Source organism: Borostomias antarcticus (assembly GCF_949987555.1).
Source record: "Borostomias antarcticus genome assembly, chromosome: 8".
Taxonomy (NCBI): Eukaryota; Metazoa; Chordata; class Actinopteri; order Stomiiformes; family Stomiidae; genus Borostomias; species Borostomias antarcticus.
Window position 1 is genome coordinate 20952477 of NC_140241.1, and position 18881 is coordinate 20971357.

The 18881-nt window shown below is 50.9% G+C and overlaps 1 protein-coding gene across 1 annotated transcript in view; it reads left to right on the forward strand.

The window, feature by feature from the left end:
* wdr7 (WD repeat domain 7) overlaps positions 1-17466 on the forward strand; it is a gene marked incomplete at both ends in the record, with an annotated part of 24220 nt that extends 6754 nt beyond the window's left edge. Inside the window, 6 exons of the mRNA XM_084442523.1 lie at positions 2942-3089; positions 4948-5196; positions 5954-6174; positions 8874-9069; positions 12025-12239; positions 17377-17466. Of these exons, the coding sequence (XP_084298649.1) occupies positions 2942-3089; positions 4948-5196; positions 5954-6174; positions 8874-9069; positions 12025-12239; positions 17377-17466 (1119 nt within the window). The remainder of the gene's footprint in view (positions 1-2941; positions 3090-4947; positions 5197-5953; positions 6175-8873; positions 9070-12024; positions 12240-17376) is intronic.
* Between the last annotated feature and the right edge of the window lie 1415 nt (positions 17467-18881).

The following is an 18881-nucleotide window of genomic DNA, read 5'->3' on the forward strand; positions in this document are numbered from 1 at the left end:
ATTCGGAACGCAGCCAGAGAGAGGTTTTGGGACACTTGGCACTGATAGCAGTGTTTCACTAACACCTAAAGTATTGACTTTTGACTAATATTTCATAGTATTTATATGAATCAACAAATTTGCATGTAAACACAATAATCGCATGTAAATATTTGACACGTTTTTCATATTGGCTTTCAATAGTACACCTTTTAGTGTTTCAGTGAACGGTGACAACACGTGATATTCTCTGATTGGCTCACATCATTTAGTAGTTTATGCTTAATGTCAGCTAAACAAAATCAACTGTGTTGAAGTCTCCCCAAAACCCGGTACCAAACTGAACAGTGATTGGACGCATCGAGAGCTTCCTGTGGCGTGTGCACCTCTCCGACGCTGTGTGATAGCCAGTTCCCACAACTCACTTTGGCTCACCTCGGTTCCATGCTCCTCCCACTAAAATCTCCCAACCATCTCCTCCCATTCTATCTTCATCTGGGTGAAGATGCATGCAAAGTCCCCAAGCTGCTTTTCAGAGAGAAATTGCCCATTTTGGGATTAAAACAGTTGTAGATACATCCAAAAATATCATACAGTACCACTGTTTTCCCTCACGATAGCGTCAAAATTATGCTGTTACTAAACACTTGATTTGTATCACCCTGATAACGGAGGATTTATCGTCCTTGTAACAGGACAAACCTGTATTGCTGAACCTTGGGTCTTGTAGTTTGAACAGTGTGTGGAGGTTGTTTGTGGTGTGTCTCCATGTGTGGCTTCTCACTCCTTTCTTCTCCTCCTTAGCAAGCAAACAAACAATTGTATAGTCTTTGTTTCAAACCTTTGGATTTTCAAAACGTTTGCAAGTTGAGTGTGCTCCACTTTGTGTGTGTGTGTGTGTGTGTGTGTGTGTGTGTGTGTGAGACTTCGTAAGGTTGAATGAGCTATATGCACAACTCCAGTACTTCCTGAAACTAGACATGCTTCTCTATTTCCTGTCTTACTCTATTGGATGAACTGATTATTCAGGTGTGCCTGATCATTGTGCTGCAGTCAGGCACACCTGATTAATCACTTCATCCAATAGTGTAGGACAGGAAATAGAGAAGCATGTCTAATTTCAGGAAGTACTGGAGTTGTGCATATACAGTAGCTCATAGGCTGGAAACGGCAAAGAAAAAGCTCATTGGTGGCACTTTGCATTGAGACTGTGGCCAATCAGGATGCTCAGACCATCTGACCCCCTCTCTGACCCCCGGAAGCAGCTCTAGAAGAACACGAGGCGCCGCGGACACATCAACACTCGTCTAGACCGCTACGCTCTGTCACTTGCTTAGTCTGAATACAACTATACATACCGGTCACTTCCTTAGTCTGAATACAACTATACCTACCGGTCACTTCCTTAGTCTGAATACAACTATACCTACCGGTCACTTCCTTAGTCTGAATACAACTATACCTACCGGTCACTTCCTTAGTCTGAATACAACTATACCTACCGGTCACTTCCTTAGTCTGAATACAACTATACCTACCGGTCACTTCCTTAGTCTGAATACAACTATACCTACCGGTCACTTCCTTAGTCTGAATACAACTATACCTACCGGTCACTTCCTTAGTCTGTGTATAACTACACACACCAGTCACTTCCATCTACTCTCTGAACATACACATAATAGAAACATACACACACACACACACACACACCTAGTCTGTGAATGTCTCCTATGGACTGGTGTTGAAAATTAGCACTTGTGCTACAAACACTTAAGCAATGCATCTGGTCTGTCCACTGTATGTGTCAATACCATATACATGTAAGAGTGTCCACCAGTGTTATGGTCGAGGTGAGTTCGGCGTCTCCTGACCCGAGAGGGAAGCCTCAACCGCTGCTCCTTCACCTCCCCGCGGCAGCACCTCCCTCCATGACCCCTACGTGACCTCCCCGAGCGCCGGCCCCACGCCAGACAGCCCGACCACAGAGGCGCCATAACACACCGGGGACCCTGCTCCCTCCCATCGCTCTCCGTTAGCGCCACAATCGCATTAGGAGCCCTCACGTTTCCTGGAAGAGGGAGGAGACCGACCGGCCTGTTTACCGCCGTGGCCCTCCCTTCGTTCCCGGTCGTGGAAAAGGGCAAAGCGCTCAGCCTGTAAAGACCAGGGTCCCGCGTTGAAAAGGTCAGGCATTGCGAAGGGAGCATCAACCACGCACATCCCATATCGACATCCAGTCTTCATCGGTTTGCGCCGAACGAATGGGAAGCAGATCCCGGCATGACATCACCACGGTGTCATGGCACTGCCTCCCTTTTCCGTGGTCTCATACGCGGTCGAGCCGGTTTCGTATCGGGAGCGATGCAGAGTTTTTATAGGGGGCCTGTTTAGGACAGGGTGCATGGAAGTAGCTTCATAAGCGGTCGAGTCGCTAGCAGCGCAGTCCTGCTGCTGCATCTTGACATGCGGTTGGAGCTACTGGGCAGTTTGTAGTGAGGTTTTATAAAGCTGTAATGTTTACTGCACTCTCCACAGCATGATGTCTTATTCACCGCAAGCCTACACCTTCTGCCCGGAGCAGATATGATATTATTGTGTCCCTGGTAGTAAGAACAAGGCTATGCTGCCCGGTACCCATCTCCACCATTATTCTCCTCAATAATCCCTGTTATGAGCGGGACCGACAACCCTAAGTTTTCCCGTGGCTGTGAATGCCCGCTACCCAGTAGGGTTTCGATAGAGGATCCGGGGCAAGTTCCTCTAAAGATTCTTTAGCACTAAGAACATCCTTTTTTTTTTTTTTCTCCATTGCCGCCAATGGAGTGAGATGCTAGTGCTAGCAAGCTAACACTCGCAAGATGACAGTGCTACAGGGTTTTTGGGGAGCCCTCCGCTGGGTCGTACGGTGGCGTCTCCGCCTCAGCCCGGCTCCTGACGCGTCCCCGATCTGTGTCCCCAGCTGCTCATCTGTCCCCCGGTCACACGCTTCTTCTACGGCCGCCGGGAGCCCTTCCACAAGCTGCTGGTCCAGGGGGACTCGGCCGGACGCCTGTCCCTGTGGAGCATCCCCGACACCTCGCCCCTGCAGCCGCTGGCCTCCACCGCAGGTACCCGCCCGCTCCCCTTCACAGGCGCTGGCCTCCACCGCAGGTACCCGCCCGCTCCCCTTCACAGGCCCTGGCCTCCACCGCAGGTACCCGCCCGCTCCCCTTCATAGGCGCTGGCGTCCAGACAACAAGCTGGCAAGCTATAAGCCAGGGGTCCCCAAACTTTTCAGCCCGCGACCCCCAAAATAACGGTGCCAGAGAGTTGCGACCCCCTCTACACCCAGGTGGTTGAAGCTTGCAAATGTTTGTGCATAACAGCAACAACAACAACAACAAAATAACACAATCTCTTGTGATATTTTACAATAGCAGTAGCTGTATTATTATAAATTTAAAAACTAATTATACCTTTTGTAACAATTATGGTTAATAGGATATTTTGAATTGTTTTTATGATCTCGCAACCCCCCCCCCCCCCCCCCCCCACCTCATCATCTCAGGACCCCCCATCCCCGTCTCGCGACCCCCCCTTTGGGAACCACTGCCGTGTGTGTGTGTGTGTTTGTGTGTGTGTGTTTCATCTAAGAGTACATTATTTCACGTCGGATAGCGCGGTAACTCTCAAATCAAATCAAAATGTATTTATAAAGCATGTTTAAAACGACAGCAGTCGACCAAAGAGCTGTACAAAGGTGGGTCCTGGGTAAAAACATCTCTCAACAAAACAAGGAAATTACAGCAAACAATACAGACATTGAACATGAACGAGGCTTGAGAACAGACTGGTTAAAACCCCAGGGAGGAAAGGAGGTTTTTAGGGAGGATTTTATGGTTGTTCCATAGCCTGGGGGCAGCCGCCGCAAAGGCCCTGTCGCCTCTAGACTTCAGTCTAGTTTTAGGCACCTCCAACAGCAGTTGGTCAGCAGACCTAAAGGCTCTGTCTGGGGTGTGGCGATGCAGGAGCTGGGAGGGGTACAGAGGAGCCAGGCTGTTTAGGGCTTTAAAAACCATTAGCAAGAGTTTAAAACCGATTAGACATCGGTTAGACACAAGCTTTGTCTGTCTGTCTGTGTGTGTGTGTGTGTGTGTGTGTACCGATTAGACATCGGTTAGACACAAGCTTTGTCTGTCTGTCTGTGTGTGTGTGTGTGTGTGTGTGTGTGTGTTTCATAGAAGCATATAACATTGTTTCATGTCGGATAGCGCGGGAACTCTGTCTGGCTGTCGTCCGTCAGGACGCGTCGTGTGATGATGACATCACCTGTTGTGATTCAGAGCAGGAAGTGAACTACTGGAATATTTGTATTGCAGCTACTTTCTCACTGTTGGCTTTAGTGACGCTTCCCTGTAGTTGTAATTTAGATCACTAGATGGCGGAAGAGGGCCAAACTCAATACTTGACATAATGAACAGACTGCCTCATTTTGAGATAGTTAGGAGATAGCTACCATTTAAAATGATTTGGATATATATAGCCTGGTTAGTTAGCCCTGGAGTGGTGTATCAGCTAGCCTGGTTAGTCAACACATATTCTGTATTGATGAACAAGTGGATCTCCAGATTGGGTGTTCTTTTGTTATATTGTCCTTTTGGATATTTCAGTTTCAGGAGTCAGACTGCGCCATGCAGTACTGCCATCTAGTGGCCAAAATGTGCCAAAGCAGTCCTCAAAAGCACAGCTTCACTAAATCTAGGCTCTAAATACAACAACCACATACTGATGCTGTCTCTCGGTTGACAATCATCATAGCCCACCCAGAATACTGAGACAGCCTATTAAAGAATACATCAATACAACGTTGCTGTCATGTTTTGTGTTCTTTGTGGAGTTGATTGGTTGCTTGATTGGTTGATTGATTAATTGATTAATTGATTAATTGATTGGTCCCATCCGGTCTCCTCTGGCCTCTTCTCCCAGAGCTCCAGGTGTCGTCCACCATCAGTCTACAGGAGGCCTTTGACAAGCTGGCGCCGCTGTCGGCCGGCATCATAGACCAGCTGAGCGTGACGCCGGGCTCGGAGGAGCCCACCAAGGTGACGGCCAGCGTGTACATCCCCTCGCAGGGCAGACTGGTGTGCGGGCGCGAGGACGGCAGCATCATCCTGGTGCCCGCCACCCAGACCGCCATCGTCCAGTTGCTACAGGGGGAACACATGCTGCGAAGAGGTGAGGGGGGAGACGATGGGTGAGGGGAGAGATGCTGGGTGAGGGGAGAGATGCTGGGTGAGGGGGGAGACGATGGGTGAGGGGGGAGATGAAGGGGGAGACGATGGGGGAGGGGGAGACGACGGGTGAGGGGGGAGACGACGGGTGAGGGGGGAGATGAAGGGGGAGACGATGGGGGAGGGGGAGACGACGGGTGAGGGGGGAGACGACGGGTGAGGGGGGAGATGAAGGGGGAGACGATGGGGGAGGGGGAGACGACGGGTGAGGGGGGAGACGACGGGTGAGGGGGGAGATGAAGGGGGAGACGATGGGGGAGGGGGAGACGACGGGTGAGGGGGGAGACGACGGGTGAGGGGGGAGACGCTGGGTGAGGGGGGAGACGATGGGGGAGGGGGGAGACAGACGATGGGGGAGGGGGGAGACAGACGATGGGGGAGGGGGGAGACAGACGATGGGGGAGGGGGGAGACAGACGACGGGTGAGGGGGGAGACGACGGGCGAGGGGGGAGACGCTGGATGAGGGGGGAGACGCTGGGCAACGGGGGAGACGGACAGTGGTCAGTCGGGAGACAGACGCTGGTCAACGGGGGAGACGCTGGTCAAGAGGGGAGACGGAGACTGTTCATTGTTTACACACTGGCCAATGGATTTCCCCTTCAGTTCATACCATATAGCTATGGATTCATTTAGCTGTTGTGTGAACTGGAAACAAATACCCACACCTGTTCCTACCCCCCCCCCCCACCTCCCCCCCTAGGATGGCCCCCCCACCGCACCCTGAGGGGTCACCGCAACAAGGTGACCTGCCTGCTGTACCCGCACCAGGTGTCCCCGCGCTACGACCAGCGCTCGCTGGTGTCCGGCGGCGTGGACTTCTCCGTCATCGTGTGGGACATCTTCACCGGCGAGATGAAGCACATCTTCTGCGTCCACGGCGGCGAGATTACCCAGCTCCTGGTCCCTCCGGAGAACTGCAGCGTGAGTCTCACACACACACACACACACACACACACACACACACACACACACACACTCCCCGCCTCACTGAACAGCCCTGGAACGGAAGGGTACATGGGATACATACAGGTGCATCTCAGAAAATTTGAATATCAAAGTTTCAAAGTTCATTATTTTCCGTTATTTACGATCGAACTGCTCTGCTTTACCCAGAGTTCTCGTGGGTTTCCAAGCCTGCTCTTCATTCACACTCCTAACAATGGTTAATTGGGCAGATCGATCCTGTCCATAGTTTGAGGAAGGCGGGGCCTGCTGAGTGAGTTCTAGGCTGCGTTCCGAATCGCATACTTCTACTTCTTACTACCAGTACCTACTACAGCTGCCCTTAGAAAGTACATACTTTGCAAGCAGTAGGCATCCAATTGGGACATACTACCTTGTCATAACATTGCGCCTTGAAATTAGCCCACATCCGTCGCTGTCCATAACGCGACATTCGTCTACAGCTGTCACGACTCGCACATTTGATGCACATTTCCGCTGTGCACAGGATTGTGGGTCAGAATAACCAGAAAAGCCTGCTGGCTTGCATACTGCAAAATACGACCGGATGTAGTAGGACTTCCTGGTATTTTTGCCATACTGCATGTGGCATACTATGTATTGGGACATACTACATCCTGTTTTGGCATACTATATAGTAGGGTAGTATGCGATTCGGAACGCAGCCCTAATTCTGCCCTGACCTGTGAAGTCACCCAGCACTTCCTGCTTCCTGCTTCCTGAGAGAGGAGGTAGGCGGGGCTCGACAAGTGGCCTCCGTGTTATCTGTCAGAGTGATTGACAGGCGAGGTATTGGTGTCCATTAACATGCCCGATTGTAAATAAGGCCGGCTGAGAATTACCTCCGGCTTAATGACCTGCTTAGTTATGCGGCAGCTTTACAGCGCGTCGATAGTTGTACTTAAGGAGCGGGGTATTTAAGGAGCGGGGTATTTAATTGATACGTGAGAGAGCAGCGAAACATCCTGGTCTGGAAGGATCCATAACTCCTAGGAAGACGTGTCTGACTGACAGCACTCCTCCTCCTCCTCTTCCTCCTCCTCTCATTCCGTAGCCTCCGACCCTTGTATCTTCCTTCTCCTCCCTCCTCCACCCCCCCCCCACACACACACACATCCCCTTTAAATTTCTCCTCTTTATCGTCCTGTCTGACTGACTATAAAGTTCACCCTGAGCAGTAGTCTCCTCAAGGGCTGGTTGTACTCGGTGCTGACCGCAGTATATTAAATGTTCCCTGTATTAGCTAGACGAATGTGGTGTATTAGCCTGGCTAGTTAGCCCTGGAGTGGTGTATCAGCTAGCCTGGTTAGTTAGCCCTGGCCCCGGTGTGGAGCGTATAATTGTCAATGTGTAATTGTCCTGTGGTAGAGGCCAGCTGTGTGTGTGTTTGTGTGTGTGTTTATGTGTGCGCGTGCGTGTGTGTGCGTGCGTGTGTGTGCGTGCGTGTGTGTGTGTGTGGGGGGGGGGGGGGGGGGGAGGGGTGACAGTGATGGAGAATGATGATGCGTCATTGCAGGGTCTGACAGCCCCTCTCCTTTCTGCTTCCCCTCTTCCGCTCCTCTCCTTTCTCCTCTCCTCTCCTCTCCTCTCCTCTCCTCTCCTCTCCTCTCCTCTCCTCTCCTCTCCTCTCCTCTCCTCTCCTCTCCTCTCCTCTCCTCTCCTCTCCTCTCCTCTCCTCTCCTCTCCTCTCCTCTCCTCTCTGCCAGGCCCCCTCTCATGGTCAAGGTTTCCTGTGGTACTACATCAACACTTAAGAACATTGCCTGTCACCGCACATCACCACTCCAATTTAGTCTGCTTTCAGTTCCTCCACACCCCCCCCCCCCGCCCTCCACCCCAACGCCCCCAACCTCCCCCACCAGCCCCACCTGACAGACAAATGGGATCATGGGTATTTATTTTTGAGGGGGGGATATTTACTGTCCCTGTAGCTGCCAGTCTGTTTGGGTGTGTGTGTGTCCGTCTGTCTGTCTAAGCCGCAGGGCCGTCGTCGTGCCCCTCGCTCTCCGAGGGGGTATTTCATCCGCGCGGCAGTCGGCCCAGAGCTTCCAAGGATGTTGTTCCTCCGGCGGGCGGGCGGCTCCGGCCTCATCCCTCTTCCTGTCGGAGGGGGGTGGGGGTGGGCGGCCTGTGATTTACTCCCATGAGGCCCTGGGTAGCCTTCTCATCAGCCCAGCGTTGTTAACCCGCCGCCTCGGCGGAAAAAAATGTTCGCTTGTCAAGTTTTTTTTTCTTTTTCTGCCCGGCAACGTGGCCTGATGAAACTCGGGTCATTAAATGATGGCGTGATGGTCTGTCAGGTGGGGAGGGTGGCGGAGAATAGCGTTAAGATACCAATGCAAAGGTCTGGGAAATATGACCTTAAACGGAAGGTTTCAGTATGATATTATTGCTGTAACCATGGATATCGTATTCGTCCCGATTAATGGCGTGCGCCGTTCGCTGTTTGTTTACGCTGTTCTGCTTGACCTATCATTCATTATACTCTTTTATCATTCTCAAAATGTCATCGTCATTAACGCGCATCATTAACGTGCGTCGTTAATGCTATGATATCAAGATCAGCTCTGGACATTTCGGAGATTCCCCAGGCCATGTTGTGACCCTCCCCCCCCCCCCCCCCCCTCTCTTTTCTCCCTCTCTGTCGCCCCCTGCAGACGCGGGTGCAGCACTGCGTGTGCTCGGTGGCGAGCGACCACTCCGTGGGCCTTCTCAGCCTGCGGGAGAGGAAGTGCATCATGCTGGCCTCGCGACACCTCTTCCCCATCCAGATCATCAAGTGGCGCCCGTGTGACGACTACCTGGTCGTGGGCTGCTCCGACGGCTCTGTCTACGTCTGGCAGATGGACACCGGTGAGCCCAAGTGCATTCTGGGACAGGGAAGGGCGGACATTAGTGCCCGGTCCTTGTGCTGCTCCGAACATTTTTCCCTGCATCATACTGATACTATTCATACTGATTCTACTCTTAGAAGCTCAGACTTATACTCATATTAGATATGTTATATACAGGAGAGTCTCTTTGCTTTGTAAACACGATTAATGAAGTACTGGCTGGAGTCTTCTTCTTATTTTATTTTTTTTCTATTCACAGCATGCTTCTTGGCTTTCTCATTAAGGAACATCCAAATTCCCATAATTAAATGTCCGTGCAGCAGTTCTTCAAGACCTCTTCAGTCTGTTAATGGAACAATTCCTGAAGGCCTGTAGCATCGGTGATTATTGAATGAACCCATGCTTCGCTTCATTCGCAAATGGCTCTCATTTTAAAGGAGCACTTCATTCTTCTTCTTTTTTTTCCCCCCCCTGCATTGTTTTTGCCGACATTCGTCTCCGGATACGTAAAGACGGATCTTTAGCCGCGTTAATGAAGTCTGTGAGAGAGCCCCTGATTGGTTGATGGTCTTCACGGTCACCTCTAGTTTTAATTTGAGCTTCCCTGTTTTTCCTCTTCGTTCCTGGTGATTAATAGAAGCCAGCGGGGCCATTAGCCGCTGCGGAGTGCGATGTCTGTCGGTGAGGAGGAAGCTAGCGCGCCATTAGACATCGATTCCTCGGGCGGCGCTATTCGGGCGGCGCTGGGGCCCAAACTGCCAGGGCAGCACAACGCCGGCGCTTTCCACCTCTCTTTACGACGTTCTTGCTCAGAGATGATCACGCCACCACTCCACTCCACATCCTCGTCCACTAGGCGCGTAGTACACGCACACACACACACACACACACAAACTGCTCTCTCTCTCTCTGATGCTATGAATAATAGATGCCCTGCTTCGGCCCTCCATACACAGCATGTTTAGCCGCGCAGCGCTCTTAAAAAAACATTAGAGAGATTTTAATCGCCCTCGTGCCTCCGTGGAAGTAGCGACGACGGGCGGGCCTGTGTGTGTGTGTGTGTGTGTGTGTGTGTGTGTGTGTGTGTGTGTGTGTGTGTGTGTGTGTGTGTGTGTGTGTGTGTGTGTGTGTGTGTGTGTGTGTGTGTGTGTGTGTGTGTGTGTGTGTGTGTGTGTGTGTGTGTGTGTGTGTGTGTGTGTGTGTGTGCACGCCAGCACTTACCAAACATCTCCCTAAATGTTGCCCCTCTCTCTGCCTGCGACTGCATTAGGCACATTAGTGTGTTTACGCCGGCTCTTAAAGCTGGTTATGGCCGCCATTGTGCTGAGTAGACTCCAGCCGTTGCTACTCCAGGTCTGAGGAGACATGGAGGAGGAGGGGGGGGGGGGAGGTAGCCATGGAAAGAGGAGTGGGGGGGGGCGGTGGGGGGGAGGGTTTGGCTCCCACCACTTGAACGGAGCGACGGGCTCTAAAGCTTTTCCATTTATAGACTCATTACCGCTCCGCTCGGCGGCTTGTTTTTTTTCTTCTTCTCTCCTCTCTCTCCCTCCAGCGTCAGCGGTAATTGACAGAGTATAACTCACTCCGGCGGAGTGGACGGGGGGGGGCGGGGCAGGGCAGACGCACGGGCTGGCGGTGGCGTTCGGCCGGCCGCGCCGTCGAAAGTTTGCGTGGGTATAGAGAGATATGCGCCCTCGCCCCGGGCCCGTCGGCGCCGGGAGGACATGTCGGTTCAGCATGCGTGCTAAACACCCCTACTCTCGCCGTGGAGTGGTACGATCCAACCAACCGACGATCCTCCCTCTTGAGCACCTATTGTGTTTTAGATTGCTATTCTTGCACTTGAGCACTAGATTATGCTCTTAGTCACTTGTTTTTGAAAGGAGATGCACTTGTGAGTTCTGGCGAGTAGTAGTACATTGGATTTTCCTACATTAAATGCAACTATTGTTAGTCGCTTTGGATAAAAGCGTCAGCTAAATGAATAATGTAAATGACTGTAATGTAGGAGGAGGAGGAGGGGGAGAGGGAGGAGGAGGAGGAGGAGGAGGGAGGTGGGTTTAGCGTCTAGCCCAGACCAGACCGAGGCAGGCTGACGGGCTACACCGGGGCAGGGCACCGGGCCGCGAACCGGGCCCCCGGAATGAGACGTAGCGCGAGAGAGAGAGATTGCGGGGTAGCAAAGTGTGAAATTAAGAGGGGTGTGTGTGACGGAGCGTTGGACGGGTAATGGGCGCGGCAGCGCCGGGGCCCTCCATCACCGCCGGCGGCAGGTAGAGCCGGGGATCGGGGTCTCCTTAGCCCCCCGTCCACGGGCCCGACTCGACTCACAGTCCATTTAGAGGACCGCCACTCTCTTCAGTCAATATTGAACGCAATCCCAATATCTTCACAGTCCACCGCAAACACGCGCGCGCTGTTCTGTCTTTCTTGCTCTCTCTCCCATTTCGCTCTCTCTCTCTCTTTCTCTCCCTCTCTCTCCCTCTCTCTCTCTCTCTCCCATTTCTCTCTCACTCCCTCTCTCTCTCTCCCTTCCTCCCTCCCTCCCCCTCTCTCTCTCTCTCTCTCCCTCCCTCTCTCTCCCTGTAAGAAATGGTGCCACACAGGTGACCCGCGTCGTATTAGAGACGCGAGGGCCGATAGAGATGGATGGAGAGAGACTGGTTCTTAGACCTGTGTGTTGCGGTGTAGCTCAGTGGAACTGCGCTACGCTGCCTTGCTATTGGCTGGGGATGTGAAAGGGGGAAGCCGGTTCAGTGGGAGTGTATCGCGCATCATAATGAAACTTTATTGATTTGACACAGACATTTGTTTCGTATTGTTTTGATCGAGCACGGACCGAATATCATTTGACAAAACTATTCTTGGTTGCCGTGGGCCAGTGTGTAATGCTATGCTTCAGTCAGCCGGGCAGAGTGCCCCACCACCAGGCCTGACCTTTGACTTCTACCGCCCCCCCTCCCCCCACCCCCAGGGGCGCTGGACCGCTGTGTGATGGGCATCACGGCGGTGGAGATCCTGAACGCGTGCGACGAGGTGGCGCCGGCGGCCGTGGACGCCCTGAGCCACCCGGCAGTGAACCTGAAGCAAGCCATGACCCGACGGAGCCTGGCGGCGCTGAAGAACATGGCCCAGCACAAGCTCCAGACGCTCGCCACCAACCTGCTGGCCGCCGACAACGCAGACAAGGTCAGGACCGGAGCGCCCTCAGCACGGAACAGCCGTACCACACACTGGGTTCACTTTATCAACATGAAGCAGCCTTCATTAGGTCATCCTCAGACGAGCTTGACAGTGAAGTCTCCAATCATCTCGGTCTTCCATACATCCAGCCAGCTCCATTTCAGCATCGCGGCTATTCAAAGTGCTTTACATGGGACATTAAAAGCATCAAGACAAAGTGCAACACATAAAAGGTCATATAAAACGAAATGCAAAAAAGGACATTTAAAACAAAATGCATGAAAAATTAAATACAGGAATAAAAGTTAGTGCAGTGTATGAATAAATAATTATTTGATTTAATAAAAAGCAGCGGCAAAAAGAAAAGTAAGTTCCAGCAGCCTTATAAGATACTATAGTAGCTTTAATTTACATGGCAGTCTTCCTTAAGCGCCCATGTTGGTCATTTCTGATGGTACAAAACTCAGGAGACCTTTACGGGTATTTATTACTGATACACACTCAATACAGCTTCACAGTTCTGATGTCCAGCCCCCCAGCCCAGAATGTACAGCCCCCCAGCCCAACTGGGCTCATCACCTTTTATATGCACATCTCAAACACAGTGTGTGCGTCACATAAGGCTAATGGCTTTCTTGGAACTTACGCAAGTAGATATTAGTCTTTGTTGTTGAGACATACTATGAAGTGGAACATTCCTGACTGGAACTCTAGAACAGTAGAACTAGAACTCTGAACATTGGAACTCTGAACACTCTGAAATGGGGAACTCACTCTGGGGAGATCAGCTGTTGTTCCAGAGTTCTCTGTTCTCTCCTGCTGCTCTCCCCAGACGACCCAACTTGACCTTAGAGCCTAACAAACCTCTAAACTTCTTAATTTCCACTACAACCCTCGGCATGGAACAGCCTTACAATACTGTACACTGTGTTCACTGTATCGACATAAAGCAGCCTTATAAGACACTATATTAACTTGAATTAACATGGCAGCCTTACTGGCTTAGTAGCAACTTTATATAGTATACTGGATATAAAGCTCTACTAATCCAGTAAGGCTGCTATGGTAATAAAGTCAATTAAGGTACTGAGCCCGTCGGGCTGCATGTGTATTAAATTAATATTATTATAATTAATATAAATATAATTATCAGTATTTGATTATTATTATATTATGCTCCTGCTGTTTTGTGTTCTTTTGCTCCTTTTGCCTCTGTAATGCGACTTTGGGTTATTGAAAAGAGCTATACAAATAAATAAATATTATTATTATTATTATTATTACTATTATTATTATAGTATTACTGTAGCCACTGTAAAACTTTAGGTACTTTAAATTAACACATTCCCCTGAAGATGCTTTTATGTGCACAAATTGGAAAGTGATGGAAATACACAGTTTTTTCGACATTTTGATAATGGTTTATATTCTAAAGTCTGTGTGGTGAAAGGCTGTAGGAATCCAGAGGTAATGAGCCCTGGTCTGATGGGGCTTTAATTGCTGTGGAGCAGAACTGGCCCAGTGTCAGACCCCCGATTTGCACTTCATCACTGAGCAATTTCTCCTCCCAGCAGCTCTGCAACAGGTTCTTCTGACGGAGGCCAACGGTCATCCACAGAAAAACACTACAGCAACGCTCAATGTGTTCCTCTCATATTGGACCTGTGGGGAGAGATGGAGAGACAGAGAGAGAGAGAGACAGAGAGAGAGAGACGGAGAGAGAGAGACGGAGAGAGACATAGAGAGAGAGACATAGAGAGACGGAGAGAGAGAGACAGACAGACAGACGGAGGGAGAGACAGAGAGAGAGACACACAGAGAGAGACGGGGGGGGGGGGGGGGGGGGGTTGATGAGAGCTTTGCAGAATTCTGATTGCACAATCAACCTCCCTGAACTATGCGTGTGACCCTCCCGGCTGCTCTTGCTTGTGATGTGATCCTTAAGGGCAGCACTTAACAGCCGGCCGTCTGAAAGACATAAAGGCGAGATTGCAAGGGAATGAACGAGGGCCAAATACCAGGGGGTGATCACCCAATGAAAAATGCATGCCTTCCTTCCGTCTCATGGGGAACAACTTTGATCTCACTGTCTGTCTGTCTGTCTTTCTGCCCGTCTGTCTGTCTGTCTGTCTGTCTGTCTGTCTGTCTGTCTGTCTGTCTGTCTGTCTGTCTGTCTGTCTGCCTGCCTGTCTGTCTGTCTGTCTGTCTGTCTGCCTGCCTCCCTTTCTGTCTGTCTGTCTGTCTGCCCCCCTTTCTGTCTCTCTGTCTGTCTGTCTGTCTGTCTGTCTGTCTGTCTGTCTGCCTCCCTTTCTGTCTGTCTGCCTGCCTCCCTGTCTGCCTGTCTGTCTGTCTGTCTGTCTGTCTGTCTGCCTCCCTTTCTGTCTGTCTGCCTGCCTCCCTGTCTGTCTGTCTGTCTGTCTGTCTGTCTGTCTGTCTGTCTGTCTGTCTGTCAACTCTTCCATATGAGCTATTGCCGAGAGATAGAGAGAGGGAGATAGGAAGAGTGCATCTTCCAGACAATTAGACAGGAAAACGCCCCCTCCCCTCCCCTCCCCTTCCCCCGTCTCCTCCCCCCTCTACCAGGGTGTGATAACGGGAGGTCCCCGGGCGCGGCCGGGGAACGCGGCAGTGGTAGAGTCAGCGGAAAGTGTTGCAAGGCCTGCTGGGAAAAGGGGTTAGTTAAAGTGGAGCCTCTGAGTGCTGGGGGGGGGGGGGGGGGAACGGCGCTGTCAGAGACCACGGGGATGAGGGCTCTCTCTCAATCCTGCTCCCTCATCCACTCCTCCCTCTCTCTCTCTCTCTCTCTCTCTCTCTCTCTCTCTCTCTCTCTCCTTCTTTCTCTCCCTCTCTCTGTCTCTCTCACACTCTCCTGCTCCCTCATCCACTTCTCTCTGACGGTACTCTACTCTACCATATCCTTTCCTATTCTATTCTATTGTATTTGTTTTCCTTGGTTCTCCTGTGCTGGCGGTACAGGATGGAGATACCAGTTGCCAGGGCTGTTCTGTTAGACTGTTACTGTACCTGCTGTGTGTGACAGGAGCCACAGCTGTCCAGTGTAAACGAGCGTCTTCTTAGAGCCGTGTGTCGAAGCCCAGTGTGACCCCAGTGACCCTGAGACGCTGGGCTCTGTTTGGAAACTGCCCCTGGAATCACCCTCCCTCCCGCGTGGGTATTTGTTTACTGAATTATGCCTGATGATGGAAGAAAAAGACTTCCAGGGTATTTTTTCTTCCGCAACGTTTTTATCTCCTCTGGTTCCTGGTTTCTGGTCTCTCTGGTTTCTGGTCTCTCTGGTTTCTGGTTCCTGGTCTCTGGTTTCTGGTCTCTCTGGTTTCTGGTTTCAGGCCGAGGTCTGGAGGGGGGGTCCACTGGGAGGGGGGGTCCTCCAGGCCCGGCAGCGCCACACAGAGAGAGGGGGCACGGATGACCTTAAAGGAGGGCAGTGGAGGGAGGGAGAGGGAGGGAGAGTGAGGGAGGTGGGGTGAGCCTGTTTGCGTCTCCACATGTCTTGTCTGTAGGCCCCTGAACAAAGACAAGTCAGCTCCCTGTCATACACTGTCAGATGCACACTTGTGCACACACACACACACACACACACACACACACACACACACACACACACACACACACACACAGAGTGAACGGTGCTGGACTGGTGACCTTTCCACTGTCTCCAGCAGAGCTCTAATTAGCCTGATCCTACGGCCTCTCCTCTCCTCTCTGACCAGCACTGGCTCCTTGTCACTAAGGCTGGGCTGGGCTGGACTGGGCTGGGCTAGGCTAGGCTGGGCTGGGCTGGGCTGGGCTGGGCTGGGCTGGGCTGGGCTGGGCTGGGCTGGGCTGGTTCTCACTGCTGGCTGGATCTGTCTATAGATCCACAGGAGAGACGGAGCTCGTCCTACAGACACCGGGCAGGATACCAATAATCTAGTATCTTCCTCTCCTTTCGGATGAAAGAAAGGAGACGAGGAGAGGAGCCAGTCAAGGCTCTCAAGGGTGCGATTTGCAGGGCACCTCTCTGAACGTACGACCAAGACGTTGCCGCCTGCGTTACTAAGTAGTAGTACAGTGTTTGGTTTGCTTCAGATTCAGGTCTTTATTCGTCACATGACGTACAGTGAACAATCACAGTGACATGTTATTGCCGTGCTACAGGATGTGATCAGAAGTTACTGTTAATTAAAATACACAAGTTACCAATTACACCCCAAAATACTTTACTATCTATACAATATGAGCTAAAGATAAGATGGGTGTGTTCTGTGTAAATCACACAGGAAATGGGTCAATGACGTGAAGGTGTCCCATGTCATTCAGTACAACACTGACTGCCCCCTCGATTTTCCATAATCATAAGTTTATATATCCATGCATAGACTGGCATAAATATAACCGCCCAGAAAAAAAAGACCAAATTTTCTGAAAAAAACACTCAACGTTACACTGAATAACATATACGTTACTGACCCAAATACAATCTATAACATGTGATAAGGTGCCGGTGTGGATGCATAATATAAATATAAATATATGATATATAAATATAAAATATAAATAACCTGGGGGGTGGGTAGAGATGTATTTTGTACACGCTACAGCTATAGATGGAAAATCGGGGTCTTTATCTTTTGTCATCTATGTTTACATGTGTGGTAGACGTGTGCTCTAGATATGACACATCTATGTGACTAGATGTGACACTGCGTACACCGGCTTGGGCCAATCAGGCGCTGGATGGTCTGGGGAAAGAAGCTCCTCCTGAGACCCGTTCACACACACGGTCACTTACAGACAGACGGCGCGTGCTTTTGAAGTGTGTGTGTGTGTGTGTGTGTGTGTGTGTGTGTGTGTGTGTGTGTGTGTGTGTGTGTGTGTGTGTGTGGACCGCAGGGTCCTTCATACTGCAGACCTCGTCCTGTCGTCGGACCAGAGAGGCGTCACATGGGGATATTATGGGATGCCTTTTTTTGTCTTTTTTTTTTGTCTCTTGTTCTTGTCTTCTCTCCCCTGTGCTGTCTTTGTCCACGGTTTTCCCCCCCCCCTCCCCCCCCATCACTGTAATTCGCCACCCGGCCGCTGCTTCTCTGATATCAGAACGCCTCCATTACCCCCCCCAGACCCCCGCACCCCCCCCCCCCAGAAAGGAAAGGCCTCAGCACAACAGGCCCAGATGCAGCCAGCAGTGAAAGGCATGAGGCCGTCCGGGGACCGCGGCCCCCCGCTGGGGTAATGATAGATAATGACCACGAAATGACTGGCAATCAAATCTAGCCTCCGCTCAGGTGCCGCCATTACACCTGCCGAACCGCCACTCTGTGTGTGTGGCCGTGTGTGTGTGTGTGTGCGCGTTTGTGCTTATGTGTGATTTTCGGGTTGCGGTGTTTCCAAACCCTATGCCTTCTAGTGTGTCGATACCGAGCCGGTGGATTTCCCTCTGCTTTGGGTAGGGCGAGAGTGTGTTGTGAGTGTGTAAGAATGTGTGTGTGTGTGTGTGTGTGTACGTTGTTGCCATGTTTGTCGTCACGGAGGTGGGTTAGTAATTGAGAAGTTCTTGAGGCTTATTGATTCTGTAATGGCTCCCTGAATGCTCTTAGTCAAGCTTCAACAAAGTTTTCAATCAGGTTATTTTGGTAACTCCACGCCCGTTAACGCGTCCATTAGCCCCGGGGACAGGAACAGGCCTGAGATCAGCTCGGACCCGCCCGGGTCTGCCTGGCTGTCCACTGTAGTACTCTAGAGTCAATCTGAGTGACCTTTGCGGGCTCATAGTCAGATGAGTAGTCCGTCAGCAGATGTAAGTATGTAAAAAAAAAAAAAAAAATGGAGGATAGATTTCATATCCACCCAAAATACTAGGCTTATGTATGAAATGAAAAAGACTAAAACTAAGGACATTTTGTCTATAATTTTAGTTTATTTTAGTTAGTTTTGTAAACACAATACAGTTTTAGTTAGTTATCGTTTTGTTGTAAAGCCTAGTTTTTATTTTTATTTCAGTTAACTGAAATGTTTTTTCACACCGTTTTTTTAGTTAGTTTTCGTTAACTATAATAACCTTGATGAGTGGGTACTCACTACAAGGAGCTTGTGTGTGTTATACCGTACAGTAGGTGCTGCTCTATGGGTTATTGAACCCACGGGGCCTGTGTTTGAATAGGCTCCTTTTGAGGGCAGCCGGCGGCTCTGTCTGCTGCTGGACTTGGCTAGTCTGGGCTAGTCTGGGCTAGGGAACCCCTGATGGACTTGGCTAGTCTGGGCTAGTCTGGGCTAGGGAACCCCTGATGGACCAGCGTGACCTTTTAACAGCACTGGATCTTTGTTTACTGCCCAAGAGCCCTCTACTCATCTTCTCTTTTCCTCTCCTCCTGTCCTTTCCTCTCCCCTCCCCTCCTCTCCTCTACTCCCATCTGCTCCTCTTCTCGGTTTTACCACATTCCTCCTCTTCTCTCTCCTCCCCTCCTTTCCTCTCCTCTCATCTTCTCTCTTCTCTTCTCCTCTCCTCTGTACCACGTATCTCTCTTCTCCTCTCCTCTCCTCTCCTTCTCTGTACCACGTAGCTCTCCTCCTCTCCTCTCCTCTCTTCTCCTCTCTTCTCTTCTCCTCTCCTCTACTTCTCTGTACCACGTAGCTCTCTCCTCCTCTCCT